The sequence below is a fragment of the Arabidopsis thaliana genome, assembly GCF_000001735.4.
Source record: "Arabidopsis thaliana chromosome 1 sequence".
In the NCBI taxonomy this organism is placed as follows: Eukaryota; Viridiplantae; Streptophyta; class Magnoliopsida; order Brassicales; family Brassicaceae; genus Arabidopsis; species Arabidopsis thaliana.
In genome coordinates, this window is record NC_003070.9 from 13,438,071 (window position 1) to 13,457,945 (window position 19,875).

Sequence of the window (19,875 nt, forward strand, 5' to 3'; positions counted from 1 at the left end):
ATACATACACATATATATGTAATTTCTTTTGTTACTATTCAAACAGCACTTCACCATGCGGTTTCATCACCACCTAAATTACCCATCATTAAAAAAGATTAGAGTTATCAAAACAATACTAATCAATAACCATTACATATTAAACATCATTACAATTTAATCCCCTGTATATAAAGAATGTGAACCCAACATTCAACACACTCAAAGTTTCTACATAAGAGTAAAAATTAACAAACAATATAATGTTTATTAAATAATATATAGTTTTCATCCTTCATAATACAATCTCACATATCAAAGAACATTTCTAAAAAAAATAATAAAATAAATATATAACAAATATTTAAAAAAATCAACAACAAAATTCCGCGCATAGCGCGGGCACTCACCTAGTCATACAGCTTGACACATCAGCATCCAATAGCTTGACACATCAGCATCCAATAGCTTGCCACCTAAACATCATAAAACAGGCAATACATAATTAGTAATTAATTAGTCATAAAAAATCATAATCAAAAAGTAAAGAAGATAAATATAAAAAAACTATATGTTTCTAATAATTTAAAAATAAAGTTAAAAAGGATTGAAAAGTAAAGAAGATAAATATAAAGAAACGATTAGTATCTTATAAATAAATAAATAAACTAAAAATTGAAATACAATTATTTTTGTTTTGAATTAAGAAAAGATGAAATATAAAAGAAGTTAAACATAAAGAAACTATATATATCTTGTAATAAAAAATTAAAAACATTTAAATGAAAAAAGAAATTAGAAACTCTTCATCATATAATTAATAAAAATCTAAAATTTAAAAAACTTATTGCTTCTAATTTTTTATACAATAACGAAGGAAATTTAGAAATCAATAATTAATTTTAAAAGCAAAAGGATTGTAAATATCCACCCACAACAGTTTCCTTTACTTTATTTAGGAAAAAGAAATGAAAATTATTTTTAAAAAGTAAAGAAAATGATTATAAGAAAACTGTATTTGTCTTATTAAACTAAAATAGCAATTAAAAATAGGGCAACTTATTTTAAAAATGTCAAGATGATAATTATAAGAAAATATATGTAGTTAAAGCTACTAATTGTAACAAAAACAAAAAAGTGGAAAATGCTTTTTCCTTAAATATTAAAAAATATTTACAAATTATAGAACTTTATATAATAAAATTAAGGAATTCAATTAATTATTAATTCTAGAAGAAATTTTTTTTTAAACATGTACCTCTATATAAACAAACATGTAATCTTTTATTGTTTCAACAAACAAAAAAATATATTCACAATCACTATCTTGGCTTCAGCTACGTTCTCTTGGTACATAAAGCTTGTTTTCTCTAAGGCTAAATATGTAGTATATGTTGAAGAAACAGAGTGTCTGAAGTTCTACAGGCATGTCTGAAACAACACAGAGCAGAACAGATGAACAGAGGAAGCGGGAAAGTAGCAGTTGCTTTTGGCAGCGTGGCATGTTGATTGGAGTGAAGGAAAGGCGTATCACTTTAGACAAAGGAGACGAAGTCGTCAGACATAGGACGTGTGCCTAGTGTTAAGATAATGATGAGGAGCTACACTTGAACATGCTTGATAAAGTGGAGCATCCTGCCTTTTCCGAGAAACTACATAAGAGAAGTTTTGGTCTATTATTAGGGTTAGCCACTTTACTTGAGAAAAGTGGAAGAGAAGAAAAGTTAAGTAGAACTTGTTCTTGTGGGTTTCATTGGTGAGTGAACAAAGAGAGCACAAGGCTGTTGCTGTGTTTGTGAGCTGGGTAGTTTTAAGTTCTGACAGAAGCAAATCAGGTTGTTGATGTTGCATAACACTGTCCAAACTTATCTATGATTGATCAGTTTGAAAGTTATTCTAATAAAGTGTGTTTATTGGAGTTGTGGTCTTTATCTTGTCAAAGTACTTAGGGTTCTTTTACTTCAATTGGTATTAGAGCGGGTAACCAATCTGAGATTAGTATATCTGAACAGGTTAGATCCTAGTTATGGAACCAACAGATGTTAGTACTGGTACATGCAAGGTATTACTGCTAGATACTAAGCGGTATGGATATTGGAAAGTTCGTATGACACAAATCATTAGAGGCCAAGGTGAAGATGCTTGGACTGCTGTAGAGGAAGGTTGGGAACCTCCGTTCGATCTAACAGAAGATGGGTTCAAAATCACTAAACCGAAGGCAAACTGGACTGCAGAAGAGAAACTTCAATCAAAGTTTAATGCAAGGGCTATGAATGCTATTGTCAATGGTATTGATGAAGACGAGTTTAAGCTTATTCAAGGGTGCAAGTCAGCGAAACAAGCATGGGATACATTACAGAAATCTCATGAGGGAACTTCGAGTGTAAAGAGAACAAGACTGGATCACATTGCTACTCAGTTTGAGTATCTCAAGATGGAACCATATGAAACAATTGTGAAGTTCAGTTCAAAGATAAGTGCTCTTGCGAATGAGGCTGAAGTTTTGGGAAAGACCTACAAAGATCAAAAATTGGTTAAGAAACTGTTACGGTGTCTGCCACCGAAGTTTCCTGCCCACAAAGCAGTTATGAGGGTTGCCGGGAATACTGATAAAATATCATTTGTTGATCTTGTGGGAATGCTCAAGTCAGAAGAAATGGAACCTGATCAAGACAAAGTCAAACCGTCGAAGAATATTGCATTTAATGCAGATCAAGGCTCTGAGCAGTTTCAGCAGATTAAGGATGGAATGGCACTGCTAGCTAGGAATTTTGGGAAAGCTCTGAAACGTGTAGAAAGAGGTCAGAATCGTGACAGTACGTCCTGGAGCAATAAAGATGGAGAGACATCACGTGGAAGATTCTCCAGATCTGAGAATGATGACTTAGGAAAGAAGAAGGAAATTCAATGCTATGAGTGTGGTGGTTTTGGTCACATTAAACCGGAGTGTCCAGTCACCAAGAGAAAGAAATGAAATGTCTTGAATGCAAAGGTGTGGGTCACACTAAGTTTGAATGTCCTAACAAGAGCAAACTTAAAGAGAAATCTCTTATAACTTTCAGTGATCCAGAGTCTGATGATGAAGGTGAAGAGCTGTTAAACTTCGTGGCGTTTATGGCAAGTTCTGATTCAAGCAAGGTTATGAGTGACACGGATTCTGACTGTGATCAGGAAGTGAACCCCAAGGATGAATACAGAGTGCTATATGACAGCTGGATGCAACTAAGTAAGGACAAGCTATAGTTGGTAAAGGAAAAGCTAACCCTAGAAGCAAAACTTGCTAATGTGAGCACAGAGGATAAGCAGAAACTGAGTGGAATCACTGTTGATGAAAATTCACAGGACTACTATCAAAAGAAATTTGACTGGCTTCAGGAAGAGTGTCACATGGAAAGAGATAGAGCTAAACTTCTGGAAAGAGAGTTGAATGACAAACACAAACAGATCAGGATGCTCAACAAAGGGTCAGAAAGTCTAGACAAGATCTTGGCAATGGGCAGAACTGATTCTCAACCAAGGGGTTTGGGTTATCAAGGTTATACAGGAAAGATCAACAAGGAAGAAGGAAGAGTCATCAACTTTGTCAGTGGTGGTTCAACAAGTGAAACTGTGGTGAGACAAAGCTATACTGAACCGAAGAAACAAGTGAAGTCACATGTCGAAACAAAAGGAGAATGTTTTGTGAGAACAAGGATGGTGGGTGTGATTTGATGCGATCATTGTGGTAAGAGATTTCATATGAGAGAATAGTGTTACAAATTCAAAGAGAAACTCAGAACACTGTGGAATTTAGCAAAGTGCTACATTGAGCCATCAAGATTCTGCACTGTGTAGATTAAGAAGAAAGATCTGTATGGTGATATGGAAGCTGAAAGGTACAATTACAAGTTAGAAAGAATGTATGAAGAAGAGGAAATGCATTACGCCAGTGTCTACAATCAGGTCAACAAAGAAATGCAAGACGAGGCAAATCTTGTTTGCAACTGGAATCTTTCTGAGTTGGATGACTGCACTCCACAAGCCAAAGTGGCTTATACTTCAGTTGTTTCTCAAAACAACAGAGCGTGGTATTTTGACAGTGGGTGTTCTCGTCATATGACCGGTGTACAATCTATTCTAAAAGACTTTTCTGTCATCAACAATGGGAAGGTCACTTTTGGAGATGGTGGAAAAGGAAGCATTAAAGGAAAAGGGAAGATTGAGATAGATGATCAACCGCATCTGTCAAATGTGTACTTTGTTGAGGGACTCACTGCTAATCTAATAAGCATAAGTCAACTGTGTGATGATGACTTAACTGTTACGTTTACAAAGACTGGATGTGTTGCACTCGATATTGCTGGCAACAATGTTCTATCAGGAGTTTGTTCAGGCAACAACTGCTACATGTGGAAAGACTCTGAAGTCTGTTTGTCTGCAATCACATCCAAGCTTGATCTGTGGCATCAACGACTTAGACACATGAATACTCAAAGCTTGGTTAAGATTGTAAATGCTGATGTTGTCAGAGGAATTCCAAAACTTGAAGGCAGTACAAGTGTTGTCTGCAAAACTTGCAGCCAAGGCAAACAAGTTAAAGTGCAACAAAAGAGGGCCACGCATATTGGAACTACTAGTGTTCTTGAATTGGTGCACATGGATCTTATGGGGCCAGTTCAGACAGAAAGCTTGAGTGGTAAGAAGTATATTTTGGTTCTGGTTGATGACTACTCTCGGTTCACATGGGTGAGATTTCTAAGAGAAAAATTTGAGGCAGCTGAAAGTTTCAAGATTCTAGCTTTACAACTTCAGACTGAGAAAGGGAATCTTGTTCAAATCAGAAGTGATCATGGTGGAGAGTTTCAAAATGAAGAATTTGAGAAATTCTGCAGAATTCAAGGAATCAGACATCAATTCTCTGCACCTAGAACACCACAACAGAGTGGTGTCGTTGAGAGAAAGAACAGAACTTTACAAGAAATGGCTAGAGCTATGATTCATGGAAACAATGTGTCACCAAGATTCTAGGCTGAAGCTGTCAACACTGCTTGCTACATCGTGAATAGGGTGTACGTAAGACCTGGTACAAGCACAACTCCGTATGAGATATGGAAGGGAAGGTCACCAAATCTGTGCTACTTCCATACTTTTGGTTGTGTGTGCTATGTTCTGAACGATAAGGATCATCTTGGAAAGTTTGATGCAAGAAAGTGATGAAGGGATATTTCTGGGTTATGCCACAAACAGTATGGCGTACAGAGTCTACAATAAGAGATTGAAGAGAGTTGAAGAATCAGTTAATGTTTTTTTTTATGACAAGCATCCTACAAGACTCTTCACGGTGGAACAAGATGATGATGAGCAAGTAGAGGAAATAAGACATTCAACATCTCTTGTTGAATCTGGAACTTCAAAAGATGTTGAACAGACTACTGAACCACGTACATCATCATCTCGCCTCACAGTTCCTAAAAGTCACTCAGAAACTGACGTTATTGGAGAGTTGGATGGAGACAGAGTTACCAGGGGGATAAAGATGAACTACAGAGATATGATTCTGTTTACCTGTTTTGTGTCAAGCATTGAGCCTAAAAACATTGAAATTGCCTTAGAAGATGAATTCTGGTACCAAGCTTGCCATGAAGAACTTAATCATTTCAGTCGTCATGAAGTATGGGATTTAGTTCCAAGACAGGTTCATGTCAATGTGGTTGGTACTAAATGGATTTTTAAGAATAAAACTGATGAAGAAGGCAATGTGACACGTAACAGAGCTCGACTGGTTGCTCAGGGATACTCTCAGGTTGAAGGAATTGATTTTGATGAGACTTTTGCTCCAGTAGCTCGGCTGGAATCTATTCGTCTTCTTCTTGGAATATCGTGCTTGCTGAAAATCAAACTATTTCAGATGGATGTCAAGAGTGCTTTTCTGAATGGAGTTATTCAAGAAGAAGTGTTTGTGTCTCAACTTAAAGGCTTTGAAGATTCAAACCTTCCAGATCATGTGTACAAGCTTAAAAAGGCTCTTTATGGGTTGAAGCAAGCACCCATGGCTTGGTATGAGCATCTCACTCTGTTCCTAATAGAAAAAAGTTTCAAACGTGGAAGTGTGGACAAGACTTTGTTCATCCTTGTTGATGAAAAGGACATCCTCATTGTGCAAATTTATGTGGATGATATTGTGTTTTGAAGCACAAAACAGAAACTTGTCTCTGACTTTGTGGAATCCATGACCAAAGAGTTTGAGATGAGCATGGTTGGAGAGATGAACCACTTCCTGGGTCTACAGATTAAACAGACTGATGAAGGAGTTCATATCTCTCAGTCTATGTATGCCCAAGGGTTGATTCAGAGATTTGGGATGCAGACAGCTAAGACCTCAAAAACTCCTATGAGTGCTACTGCTAAACTGTCTGCGGATGAAGCTGGTCTAAGTGTTGATGAGAAGATGTATCGTGGAATGATTGGGAGTCTTCTGTACTTAACAGCAAGTAGACCAGATCTGTGTTTCAGTGTGGGTGTGTGTGCCCGTTATCAGGCTAATCCAAAGCAGTCTCATCTGAATGCTATGAAATGGATTCTCAAATATGTTAAAGGTACAACCGATGTTGGTCTGTTTTACTCTAAACAAACTAATCAAAATCTTGTTGGATTCTGTGATGCTGATTGGGCAGGAAACCTGGATGATCGAAGAAGCACAACAGGAGGGTGTTTCTTTTTGAGAAACAACTTAGTTTCATGGCACAGCAAGAAACAAAGCTGTGTATCCTTGTCCACTGCAGAAGCTGAGTACATTGCACTGGGGAGCTGCTGTACTCAGTTGCTATGGATGAAACAGATGCTTCTGGATTACGGTATGACTTCTAACACCCTGCTTGTGTACTGTGATAATATGAGTGCAATTAACATATCAAAGAATCCTGTGCAACACTCTCGAACAAAGCATATTGACATCAGACACCATTTCATTCGTGAGCTTGTTGAAAACAAGATTGTTGAGATCTCTCATGTTTCCTCTGAAAAACAGTTAGCTGATATATTTACAAAATCATTAGATTTGAACAGTTTCTTGAATCTGTGAATACTAGTGTGTCTTTGTGTTAAAGCTATTGCAATAGGTTCCTTTGTACAGAGTTGCATTAGCTTTTTGTTTTCATCAATATGTATATATATTTATTGTGTCTGTCTTTTTGGCACTTCATTTCAGGAAAATAGCTGCTTTTCATGCTCTTCCTCAATGAAGTTTCCAAAAAGGATGTGTCTGTGGTGTGTAATAATAATAAAAAAAAAGGCAAAAAGAAAAAAAAAAAGGCCTGAAGGAATGAACAAATGAAAGTTAAAAAAAAAAAAAAAACAAAGGTTGTGTGTTGGCAGGAAAGGGATTGGTATTCTTTCTTCTCTTGGGGTATATATGTATCTATGAGTACCCCCTCAAAACATTGTTCTTCATTACAGGCTCTACCAATCCCCCTCGCCGTGTTACCCACACACATCATGAGGTTGCTTCTTTGGAGAGTATGACGAGTGTAGACTATCCTGTCTTGATCAGTGTGTATGGTTCATCTTACTGGGCCAGGAAGCTGCTATTTTCTCCATACTAAAAATAAGCTATGCACCTCTGTACTTTGGAATCTGTCCTTCTCGCTTGAATGCATTTCGCATGTGGGTTCCTTGCCTAGTAGGAGTCTCTTTAAGCTATATAGTATATATGTCTATATCTTAAGATTATGCTACGTTTTATCATTCAGAGGATGATTTGATGAGATCTCACATTCAGTTTGAATCACAGTTCTTGAATGACAGTGGCTGTTAATTTCAAGTGTTGATTTGGTTGAATTTGTGGTTCTATATGGTTTAGTCCTACCTTATGTTGCAATCATATTATGTACATATGTTGGTTGTCTACTACGTCTCTGGGTTTCTGTTGTGATTTGTTTTTGGGCCTGGTATAAGGCCCTGTCTGTTGTTTAACGGATCTGGTTTAGTGTATTGCAGCCTGTCTTGGTTTTCGTGCTGTTTTAGGGTTTCCCTTGATGCGCTCGTGCCTCTTAAACCTAGCAGCTCTCACAGAAGGCTCATTCTCCTTCTCTGCTACTCAAACCTCAAAATTCAAAGGGTTTCTTTCTCTAAAAACACAAGTCACTATCAATCAAGAAGCGACCTCGTTAACTGGAGTCTCTGGTGCTGGTCAGCCTTCCGCTGCGACTCCTTCTGACCCTCCACCGCCTCCGGTTGCTCCAATGTTCATTCCCAAGACTGAACCAGGCATCTGCATGTCTAAGAAAACCAAGTCCAAGGTCTCTACTTTGACTCAGCGCAAGAGACAGTGTACGGCTGCATCTGCCAAGTTTAGATCTAAAGCGCGTGCTCCTGCTCTCCGACATCTGTCAAGCAGGAAATCCAACCGATCTGCCTCTCCTGCTGGATAATCTGAAGAACTTGTCCGTGACTCTTCAGATCTGCAAGATGGTGATGTCACCGAGATTGCTCCGCCTCTCTTTCTTTCTTGTTACCGAGAGAACCGTCGGCTTCTTGCTGTTCGTGATCGTAAGTATCCGGAGCTCAAATTCCCATCGGAGACTCCCTACAGTAGCTGTTTTCTGACTGAGGAAGGTCTTGGGCGCTACAAGGTCATCGGGAATCGCTGCTTCAACGACATGCGTTTCCTTCCTCTGGATGGAAACAACACTGCGAGTACTCAGCAACTTCTCTTCAATGGTGGTTTGCTTCCTACTGTCACCGAAATTGACTCTTATGTGCATGAGGTTGTCATGGAGTTCTATGCAAACCTTCCCGATGGTGAAGAAGGTGATAATCTTGCCTACTCAGTTTTCGTCAGACGAAACATGTATGAATTCTCCCTGGCTATCATCAACCAAATGTTTCAGCTCCCTAATCCTTCCTATCCGCTGGATGGTATGTCTGAGATTCAAGTTCCTGAGTCCATGGATGAAGTTGCGATTGCTCTGTCAAACGGCAAAGCCAACTCCTGGAAGATGCTCACTTCTCGGTTGTTATCTCCTGAGCTAGCTCTGCTCAACAAGATCTGCTGTCACAATTGGAGTCCCACTGTGAACCGCTCTGTTCTGAAGCCGGAGAGGATGACTCTGCTTTACATGGTGGCCAAAGCTCTACCGTTCAACTTCGGCAAACTCATCTTTGATGAAAATTTGGGCGTATTCGAATGTAGTTGCGAACCCCTCCTCTACTCTTTGTCTTGTCCTTCCGAACCTGATTGATCAAATGCTGCGCTTTCAGCGCATTGTCCGCTCTGATGAAGGAGATACCACTTCGTCTGCACCGTTGAAGTTCACCATGGAAGTGAAACCTGTTCCTTTGCTACAGTCTGACAGTCCAACCTTGGATGCAGCTCTGGAGACCCTCATTGCATCTCTCACAACGATGCATGTTCGTCTAGCAGGTAAGCCTCTCTCACTCAACTTACACTCTGTTTTCTTTTGAGAATGGTTTTTTATATGAGTGTGCACTCAAGCAGGGGGAGAGTATTCTGATGTGTCGTACTCTGTTCCGGATGATGTGGGAGATGAGGATGTGGAGGAAGAGGACGATGATGATGAGTTAGATGACAACACTTAATTGCTTAGTCCTGGTCATTTTTTTTTTAGTTGGGCATTGTGTTAGGGGGAGTTTGTCACTGATTGTTTTTGTGTGTTTGTGAAAACTCCCTGATCTTGTTCTTTATCGGCTTCTTATCGGATCTTCTGTGTGTTTAATGATTAGTCTTATGTATAGAACCAAGAACTCATTTCTGTTTCATGTTTAAATGGTTATGTCTTTTGGCAGTAGTTGCTTAAACTTGAGCCTTTGGTTTCTATGTTTGGTATGGAATATTGCTTGGCTTGTATTGTGGTCTCTACTCTTTTGCAGATTACTTGAGGTGTCACACTCAAATAAAAAGGGGGAGATTGAAGAAACAGAGTGTCTGAAGTTCTACAGGCGTGTCTGAAACAACACAGAGCAGAACAGAGGAACAGAGGAAGCGGGAAAGTAGCAGTTGCTTTTGCCAGCGTGGCATGTTGATTGGAGTGAAGGAAAGGCGTATCGCTTTAGACAAAGGAGACGAAGTCGTCAGACATAGGACGTGTGCCTAGTGTCAAGATAATGATGAGGAGCTACACTTGAACCTGATGGATAAAGTAGAGCATCCTGCCTTTTCCGAGAAACTACATAAGAGAAGTTTTGGTCTCTTATTAGGGTTAGCCACTTTACTTGAGAAAAGTGGAAGAGAAGAAAAGTTAAATAGAACTTGTTCTTGTGGTTTCATTGGTGAGTGAACAAAGAGAGCACACGGCTGTTGCTGTGTTTGTGAGCTGGGTAGTTTTAGGTTTTGACAAGAGCAAATCAGGTTGTTGATGTTGCATAACACTGTCCAAACTTATCTGTGATTGATCAGTTTGAAAGTTGTTCTAATAAAGTGTGTTTATTGGAGTTGTGATCTTTATCTTGTCAAAGTACTTAGGATTCTTTTACTTCATATGTTAGATATAATATTTTGCTTAATTGAATATATTTTACAATGTTCATAAGCTATAAGATCATTATATGATGCATACGTTTTATCCAACCATATCTTCACGTAACCAACTTCTTCTCAATTACCTTAACTGTTCACATGTTTATATATCTAAGCCCATATTTTTAGGTGTTATACATATATATATTTATTTACTTTTTGAGGATTCTGGAAAATTGAAAGATATGATACAACAGTTATACGATATATATATTGAATTTAAAACTTTAATAATTATAATTTTAATAATTTGAATAGACACTGTAAATATAGTTTTAGTCGGACAAACCTTACTCAACATTCAATACTAATCATATACCAAAACATAATTGTTTTATCTAATTTAGAGAAAAGAAACATGAAGCTATTTATTATCATTGTGGTGACCAGTTTAACCATCTCAAAGGTATTTGACAAAACACTTGTCACCATTGAAGCAAGAAATTTGAGGAAGATGGACCGTCATGAGCATTTCAATGCTAATGAAGATTTCGTGGAAGCAAAAATGTTAAAGAAAATTGACAATAAAAATAATCTAAATAATAGATGTATAAATGATTTTGCGCCTACTAATCCAGGACATAATTCTGGTATTGGGCATCCAAAAGTTATAAACAACAAATTTACAAAAGATTTTGCGCCTACTAATCCAGGACATAGTCCTGGTATTGGGCATCTAAGAGTTGTAAACAACAAATTTACAAATGATTTTGCGCCTACTAATCCAGGAAATAGTCCCGGTATTAGGCATCCATGAGTTATGAATGTTTAAGGATTGTAAATCTTATTATATAAATCTTAAAGAAATAAAATAAAACTAACAAAAAAACAAATTTATATGTCTATATCTCAAATGTTTTTAACTTTTTTTTCTGAACTAAAAGAAAAATTAACAAATTTGTTTTTATATGTGTTATTGGTCAAATAAATTAGGATGTATTTATATTTATTTGAAGAAAAAATTAGCATGTATTAATTTTTTTAAAGTCATTTAATTTATGTGTACAAAATATTATTTTACGGTTTTGGTGGGAAAACGTTGGCTTACAGTTGTTGCGGGAAAACGTGATTTTTAATTTTGGCGGAAAATACTTTTTGTGTGATTTTGGCAAGAAAACACTTTTTGTGATTTTAGCGGGAAAACGTGGTTTTACGGTTTTGTCGAGAAAATGTTGGTTTACGGTTGTGGCGGAAAAACGTAATTTTAATATTTAAACCAAAAACTGAAGTTAAATAGAATAATTTAGTTTTACTAAGGATGACTAATAGAAAAAGAAAAATAAATAGACTTAATTGGATACCAATTTATTTATGTGAAACCTTATTTAATAAATGAGTTTAGTTGGCTTAATCCATTTAATCTCATTTAACTTGTTTTTCCTAAATTAATTTAAATGGGTCAAAAACTCTTACTCATAACCATTAATTAAATAGGATTTGCATACCCAAATTAACATCACTAGTCCTAGACAAAAACCAAAATAGAAAACAATATTTTTATCCATTTTTACTTTTGCTCATCGACCAAATTTGGGCCTAGTTTGCTACAAGCTAACAATTGAAAAGCCTCTTAAGACACATGAAATAGTAACGACGTCGTTTACTCATGAAGCGAAAGACGGCAAACACGAACGGGTTTACGTAGACCGTCAAACGCTCCTCCGTCCGACGGAGAAAAAACGAGACGGTGAAGAAGAAGAAGAAGAAGAAGAAGAAGAACGACTCAAAGATCTCATCGATCACTCTCTCCAAGATCTATTCACGCATCGTCGGAAGAATTTTCGCTTCCGACGACGTTTCTCTCGTCTGATTTTGTCTCCGAACATCCTACCTAATCGTATTCGGTGCTGGATTTGAATCCGGTGAACTGAATCTGACAATTTCGTTCCCGGAGGTGTTTAAAAATGGCCGGGATCTTGAATAAATTGCGGAATCTAGATGCATATCCTAAGATCAATGAAGATTTTTACAGCCGTACATTATCCGGCGGAGTTATCACTCTCCTCTCCTCCGTTGTTATGTTCCTTCTCTTCTTCTCCGAGCTCCGTACGTATTAACAACTTCGCTTCCAATTTTGTGAATCTCCATATCCAGTTTCGTAATTTTGAAATTCTTTGATTCTGTTGTTTAGGTCTTTATCTTCATACAGTCACCGAGACGAAGCTTATAGTAGATACTTCAAGGGGAGAGACGTTACGCATCAACGTAATGTTACTTAATAGTGATTTTGACTTGGTTTGTGCTTATATTTGATTAGAGATGTCTGATAAGTTTCATTGATGATGCAGTTTGATATTACGTTTCCTGCTCTAGCATGTTCGATTCTTAGTGTTGATGCTATGGATATTAGTGGAGAGCTTCATCTTGACGTGGTATGTTTGTAAAATTGGTTACTGTTATAGCTTAGTGAATCTTAGTTTTTGTGTTTGAGACGTTGATTAAGTTTGTTAAATGTGTGAGTTACAGAAACATGATATCATAAAGAGAAGATTAGATTCTAATGGCAACACTATAGAGGCAAGACAGGACGGAATAGGCGCTACTAAGGTTTGCTCTCTGCCATTCTATTCTTTGGGGTTTTGTAGTCATTAGGCTAGGATTAAACTGCAGGCAAATGGCAAATGGCAAATGGAATAGTAGTGTCAAGAATTAAAAGTCGTTTGTTTTTGGGGTCTTTAAAGTCTTATACTTTTTTTTTTGTGCTTGTGTAGATTGAAAACCCACTGCAGAAACATGGTGGCAGGCTGGGACATAATGAGACTTACTGTGGTTCTTGCTATGGGGCTGAAGCGGTAATTGTGTTATCTCTCTATTTGACTTTGTGGAGCATGGTTTCTCAAGTTCATATTCAGATTACTCTTGATTGTTTAGTGCTAGTCAAGAGGTCATAATGGAATAAACAAAAACAGATGTCATAGTGGATTGTTTCTGTACTATATATAGTTATCATTTTCAGGATAGTTGATAGTGCTTTTTCAATCTGGCTTTCATTTATTTATAAGCTTTCATCTGAAGTATGTTTTTTCCCCGTGCAGGAAGAGCATGACTGCTGCAATTCGTGTGAGGATGTTCGTGAAGCATATAGAAAGAAAGGTTGGGGGGTTACTAATCCAGATTTGATTGACCAGGTAAATTGCTAAGAAAAGGTTCTTCGCCTTTTAAATTCCTGGCATCACTGTTTCAATGCGATAGTAGCAAGTTTTGTTTCATTTCTTTCTTCTTGTTTCTTTTTCTTATTCTTTGTTAGAGTCTCCAAGGCTTGTGTGCGTTTTGTTTAGTTAGTATGCACTTGGGAGGCTCTTAACTGAACTATGCTTCAAAGAGTTTCCATCTTCCAACTGCGAGCTGAAATACTTTTCACTTATCTGTTTGTGATTCAGTGTAAACGAGAAGGTTTTCTACAAAGAGTAAAGGATGAAGAAGGTGAAGGGTGTAATATATATGGGTTCTTGGAGGTCAATAAGGTGGCTGGGAACTTCCACTTTGCTCCTGGGAAAAGCTTTCATCAGTCGGGCGTGCATGTTCACGATCTTCTTGCTTTTCAGAAAGACAGTTTTAACGTAAGAAATGACTTGTCCTATTGACTGCAACTCATTCGTTATGCTTCTAATCTTATATCAATTCAATATGTTGCGTCTCCCTGCAGATAAGTCACAAGATCAATAGACTTACTTATGGAGACTACTTTCCTGGCGTCGTTAACCCTCTTGACAAGTAAATAACCATTCTGGTCTATTCCATTCACACACTATTTATTTTTTCATACTCTCTAACGTACTTGAAATTGCAGAGTCGAGTGGAGTCAAGACACACCTAATGCTATGTACCAATACTTTATCAAGGTTTGTTCCAAGACAAACACTGTATCATATACTTCAAATTCGTCTATAAAATACCCGCGATGACTCTATTCTGCTTTGTCTGCTTTCAATAGGTTGTACCAACAGTATACACAGATATCAGAGGACACACAATTCAATCGAATCAGGTGAACCAAGGCTTTTAACTGTTCGACCTCATTATCTATTCATTCTCTTCCGCGTACTATCTTAACTTAAATGTAAAATTGGCAGTTCTCAGTGACCGAACATGTAAAGAGCTCAGAAGCAGGTCAACTGCAATCTTTACCTGGAGTTTTCTTCTTCTATGATCTCTCTCCAATCAAGGTGAGTGTATTTGTGTGTTTTAACTGCAGTTTTAGAGCGTATTTATAGTCATAATCCTAACTAAAATGTGTCGTTTCCGTAGGTAACATTTACGGAGGAACACATATCATTCTTGCACTTCTTGACGAATGTTTGCGCCATAGTTGGAGGTATCTCTCTAATCTCTATATACCATAACAACACTTGTTGGTTAACGCACATTAAAATCCGAAATGAAACATGTAAAAATGCGCAGGTGTCTTCACAGTGTCCGGGATAATAGACGCGTTTATATACCATGGTCAAAAAGCTATCAAGAAGAAGATGGAAATTGGTAAATTTAGCTAAATCCTTTAAGCCTTTTTGGGGTTTTCGTCTCTCTCTTTTTGTTTTGCGGATAATACGATTCATGCTCCAAATGTAATATGGTGTCATTTATTTAATTCTTTTTGTTAAGCTGACTATATAAAATATACATATTGATACGTTACACTCTTTTAATGCAAATTGAAGGATAAGTCTTGGGTTGTGTCAATCCAGCTGTTGACAGCCTCATGCGTGCGTTACAATTATCGTCTTTTGACTTTTTGTCTTTTGAAGATATTATGGGTTTTGAATCTGAAGTTAAGTCTTGAGTCTATCTTTGATTGTAGTGTATGGATTCAATGAATGGAAGAAAAAGAAGCAAAACAGTCTCCATAATAAACGCTTAGAGTACAGAGAATCATTATTAGTATTGACGAGAAAGTTGTTATTAGTGAATATATTAATTCCGATTGCAATATATGTTAGGTCTCGGTTAATACTCGGATTCGAAGAACTGAACCAGAACCTATCCGAAATATCGGTTTGGGTCTGTTTTGGATCCTCTAGAACATTTGATTGGGTCTTGTCTTCATATATTTTCGGTATTGGTTCAAAAAGGATAATACCTGATAAATTAACGGGAACTCGAATATATTTGAAGCCTAACTAAACTCATGATCTCCTTTAACCTATATTGCCTGGTTTGATTGGGAACATCGGGTTTTTCTTTTCGAGTAGTTTGGATAAATTTGAGTATAAAGTAACCAACTTGAACTGTATCCGATAATTTTCAATTCACCCATATCAACTATCCGAACTGATATGAACCCGAAGGTTACCAAACCAATCCCGAACAAAATTTTAAAATACCCAAATAGTACCTCGATTCCTAGTACGAAACCAAAATCCAAATACTCGAGTCGAACCCAAACCGGTACCCGAATGTGCAAGCCTAATATATGTGCATTCTCTCATTCCTTTGGCTTGGCAATTGGTTTCTATATTTGCATGGACACTTTTATCATCCAAGTCTTCCTTTCTCATTTGACAACGTTTGCTCGTAAAAAAAACTCACTTTGGTTACCATTGTTAAACACAAAAAAAGAAATCTAATCTTTTGTGTTAACTTAAAGACTTGATAATTGTTTTACTTTTTTTTTTACTTATTATCTATCACTCGGTCTATTCTAAAGAGAAAGCATGAGAATGTCGTCAACGTAGGCACTTTGTATGAGGTTATCTTTATACCACGTAAAGTTCAATCAAGGATCCTTTTCTTCCACTCTTGTGTTTCTCTTTTGACTTCTTCAAAATAGGACCAAAATTTATAATATTAAGCTAGAAATTTAGCAATTTAAATTTTAAGTTTTCACTATATTGTTCCCTTTTAGACTAATTTACTTTTTAATCATTTCTAAGCTAAGCACAATGGTCCTGTCGCAGAATGGAACTTCACGATTCTAATGTGTTACAATATATTCATAGTAGTAATACTAACCATATTCATTTCAATTAAGAGAAAAGAAGAAGGGTCTACATGGTACGGCATGAACAAAAAAGCTTGAGCTGTCCATAATTTACACACTTGCATTACATTCATACAAAATGCTAAATTACAAATTTTACGCACAGCTAATAACCCTAAAGTTTAAAAGAAAATACAAACAAGTTAAAATGAATAAAAATGAATTGAATCCTAATTTTTCACGATAAAATTGAAGCCCAATCTATCTCATAAGAAGGACACTTGCCGAGCATGAAATTTTCATTCCATGGCATCTCTGGCTCTTGGCACATCTCCTGCACCATAACATCCGAAGTCGGTGAACCCGACCCATCACTTTCACCCGACCCGGAATGTTGTTGTGGCGCTGACGGCTGCTCAGCTGAAGAAGCCGCGGCTTTAGCTCGTTTCCTCGACGTCCTCTCCGTTTTGCCCGGCTGATTCTTCGGCTCAGCTAATATGGCTTCTAGTTTAGCGTCTACGGCAGCTTGAATAGGACCATATTCGCCGGTATCAGACGGAGACGAGCCGGTTTGGTATCGGAGAGCTGGGAAGTTAAGCCGAGCCGAGTCACCACGAAGCTTAAACGCGGCGCGATCATAAGCCAACGCGGCTTCTTCAGCCGTGTCGAATGTTCCGAGCCAAAGTCGGGTTCGGTTCCTGGGTAAACGGATCTCCGCGACCCATTTTCCCCAATGTCTTTGCCTCACTCCTCTATAGAGCTTAGCCGGTTTTGAAACCGAACCCGAACTCGGACCCGGTTGGGTCATAAAACCCGGTTGGCTCGGCTCAATGAAGTTAAGCATGCAAGTGTTGTTGTCTTGGTGAGTGTAAGTGATAGTGTTTTGGTAATGGAACTGAGATTGGTAGTTTTCGGGTTGTTGAAGATCCGACCCGAATGAAGATGGATAGGTCATGGATCCAGAATAAATATCCGGGTAAGAGGTTGTGGAATGTGAAGGGAATAAAGATGCATGAGGATTATAGTAAGAAGAAGAAGAAAATAGGTCGTTTGGGGCAGACGCAAACGCATCGTTTGAGGACGCAAACGCAGGATTTGAAGCAGACGTGGAAGCACTTTTGTAAAAAGGTTGAAGTGCTTCCATAAGCTCGCCGCCGTGGCCACCACCGAAGAGATCCGCCATCGGAGTTTCCTGAAATACAAAAAAAAATGTACTACAAAAAACAAGATTATATAAAATTATAATTAAAAAATGGTTGAAGAAATAAAACCTGTCTTTTTAGAAAAAATTCAAAGACTGGTTTTTTGGTTTATACAGAAATAAAAGTGATCAACGAGGTTTGAAATAAGCAACCTCCATAGATCAAAACTAAAATAAATTTATCAACAAAAAAAGAAATAAAATAAGAGGATCAAAACTTGAGGGAACTAAAAAATGCCCATGAAGTTGATCAACTCTATAAAAGAATGAAAGAATATTAATTGACAGAAAAAATCATAATATTTTTGATGGATATCGTTTTCTTGAAAACACTTTTCAAATACAATTTTAAACAAAAGTTTGTCGTTTTAGATGAGTTTTGGCAAAATATAAACTCATAAAGCAACACTTCATAAGAAAATCGTGATTTGTGTTTTCTCAAGAAAGACGACTGATGAATAGACAGGACATGGAAGAGTTTTTTTCTTTTGGTTTGAAGATGAAACGAAGCAAAGAAAGCAAGAAGAGAATAAACCCTAATTTCACTCAAATTTTAATCTCTCAATTTTTTTTTTCTTCTCTCACTCACACTCACTCTCTCTCACACACACAAACACTCTCTCTTTTGGAAGATGCTCTCAACCTCACCTTGGTAATACCCACCCAACTCTCACCGTTTATATAGAGGGCTTGTTCAATGAAGATAGATTAAAATATTGTTTGTACATCAATAATCCTAAAATAATGTACTTGACTTTTAAAAAAACGTATTTGACTTTAAAAAAATGTATTTGACTCCCACTATATAAGATACATATTTGATCCAAATATATATAAAAAAAGAAGTATAAAAAATAATTGAATAAAAACTGAATATAAATGTTGTAACTAGTGAAATGTTTCGAAGAATAGTTATGAATCCCTTGTTCAAAAAGTCGGCTGATCGGATAGAGTCTACCGCAATTTTGTCCAAATCGAAAAGATTAATCGTTGATCTGATTTATTCATCATAGATCCGCTTAAACCTGTCTAGAGGATGCCTAGTCCAAAACTTTTTTTTCATTTTTTTTTATTTTTTAAGATAAACATTTAAAAATATCCAACTTTTTAAATATCCAAATTTAAAACATCAAACTTATGTTCTAATTTGTATGAAAAAATCATAAATTTGAACTTAAAATCTTGTTTTCATGTGTTTAATACAATTCTAAAAACAATGTTATATAATTCTCTTAATTGTAATGGAGGAATATGTTTTAAAAATATTAAATAACCCTAAACTTAATTTCCGATTAATTTTCGTATAATCTCTGATTTTTTTGTTAGGTGATAGACCTATCCTCATCGTTCGACTAGCGCCTAACGATTTTTTGAGCAAGGATTATGACAAAGTGTTTTGGGTCAAAACCCACATAAACATTTATACGGTTGAATTTGTTCTTCTTGGTAGCGAGTACGGACGAACTACGGAGTACTGTGGGCAGAGCTGTTCTAGACAGAAGCATATCAAATATGAACTTGCGGACTTGCGTAAGCATAAGTACAACGGTTATTTTGGAAACAAATCAATACTTGAATTGGTTATATTGTTTGATGATAATTATTGTAGAGTTTGAATATTAACATTCGCACGACACTTGGACTCGTACGTGGAGACTGAAGATTCCATGCAGAGCAGAAGTTAAAGGTGCATTTGTTCTTAGCCAAAGAAACCAGGTCACATGTCCTTAGTGCCACAATTCGCATTTTTTGCCATTTTTGCGGTGTTTACGTTTTTTCCTTCTTTTTGCAACAGTCGTTGAAAATTAGTTGAGAAAAAAAGTGTTAACATCCTTCTGAGATCGATTAGTACTTCTACTATACCATTAAGTTACTATGCTTATACAAATAGATTTATCGAAAAACATTTAAGACCAATTGTTATGCAAGTATATTCAATTTTTATTATACTCCTTCCGTTTCACTTTAAGATGTTTTAGAGAAATTATTTTGTTTTATTAAGTGATATTTTCAAATTTCTACGCAAAAATATAAATATATTTGAAATGTTAAGAAAAATTATTGTTATAATAAAAATGTTTGAAATATATACTTCTAAATGTTTTGCATTTGAATTTTCTCCGAACTTAAATGGATGATGTTATGAGTAAAATGAAAGAGTGGCTTCATAAAATTACCACTAACACACTTCATTAACAAAAAAACGTTTTCTAAAATAGTGTTTTCTCTTTTCAATTCAGTAATTTTGTTGAAACTAAATTTGAC

At 36.6% G+C, this 19,875-nt stretch overlaps 2 protein-coding genes and 2 pseudogenes across 5 annotated transcripts; 3 read left to right on the forward strand and 1 right to left on the reverse strand.

The window, feature by feature from the left end:
- Positions 1-2,005: 2,005 nt before the first annotated feature.
- Positions 2,006-7,060, forward strand: AT1G36035 (annotated as a pseudogene; the record flags this gene model as incomplete). The annotated part of the gene is made up of 1 exon: positions 2,006-7,060.
- A 931-nt stretch (positions 7,061-7,991) lies between these two features.
- Positions 7,992-9,555, forward strand: AT1G36040 (annotated as a pseudogene; the record flags this gene model as incomplete). Its single annotated transcript has 1 exon — positions 7,992-9,555.
- Positions 9,556-12,018: 2,463 nt separating this feature from the next.
- On the forward strand, positions 12,019-15,613 carry AT1G36050 (Endoplasmic reticulum vesicle transporter protein; the record flags this gene model as incomplete). Of its 2 annotated transcripts, NM_103301.6 has the most annotated exons (14): positions 12,134-12,538; positions 12,624-12,697; positions 12,781-12,864; positions 12,959-13,039; positions 13,204-13,284; positions 13,528-13,620; positions 13,873-14,052; positions 14,139-14,206; positions 14,283-14,334; positions 14,427-14,480; positions 14,566-14,658; positions 14,741-14,807; positions 14,894-14,971; positions 15,291-15,613. In NM_103301.6, exons 1-14 carry the CDS (start codon positions 12,397-12,399, stop codon positions 15,611-15,613), a joined length of 1,470 nt encoding a protein of 489 aa, NP_564467.5. In that variant the 5' UTR covers positions 12,134-12,396. The 2 variants fall into 2 exon arrangements, with proteins under 2 accessions (NP_001154394.1, NP_564467.5); NM_001160922.2 differs by having other exon boundaries at positions 12,019-12,538; positions 14,894-15,370.
- An 812-nt stretch (positions 15,614-16,425) lies between these two features.
- Positions 16,426-18,266, reverse strand: AT1G36060 (Integrase-type DNA-binding superfamily protein). Its single transcript, NM_103302.3, has one exon. The coding sequence runs from the start codon at positions 17,590-17,592 to the stop codon at positions 16,648-16,650; it is 945 nt and encodes a 314-aa protein (NP_564468.1). The 5' UTR covers positions 17,593-18,266; the 3' UTR covers positions 16,426-16,647.
- Positions 18,267-19,875: the final 1,609 nt, after the last annotated feature.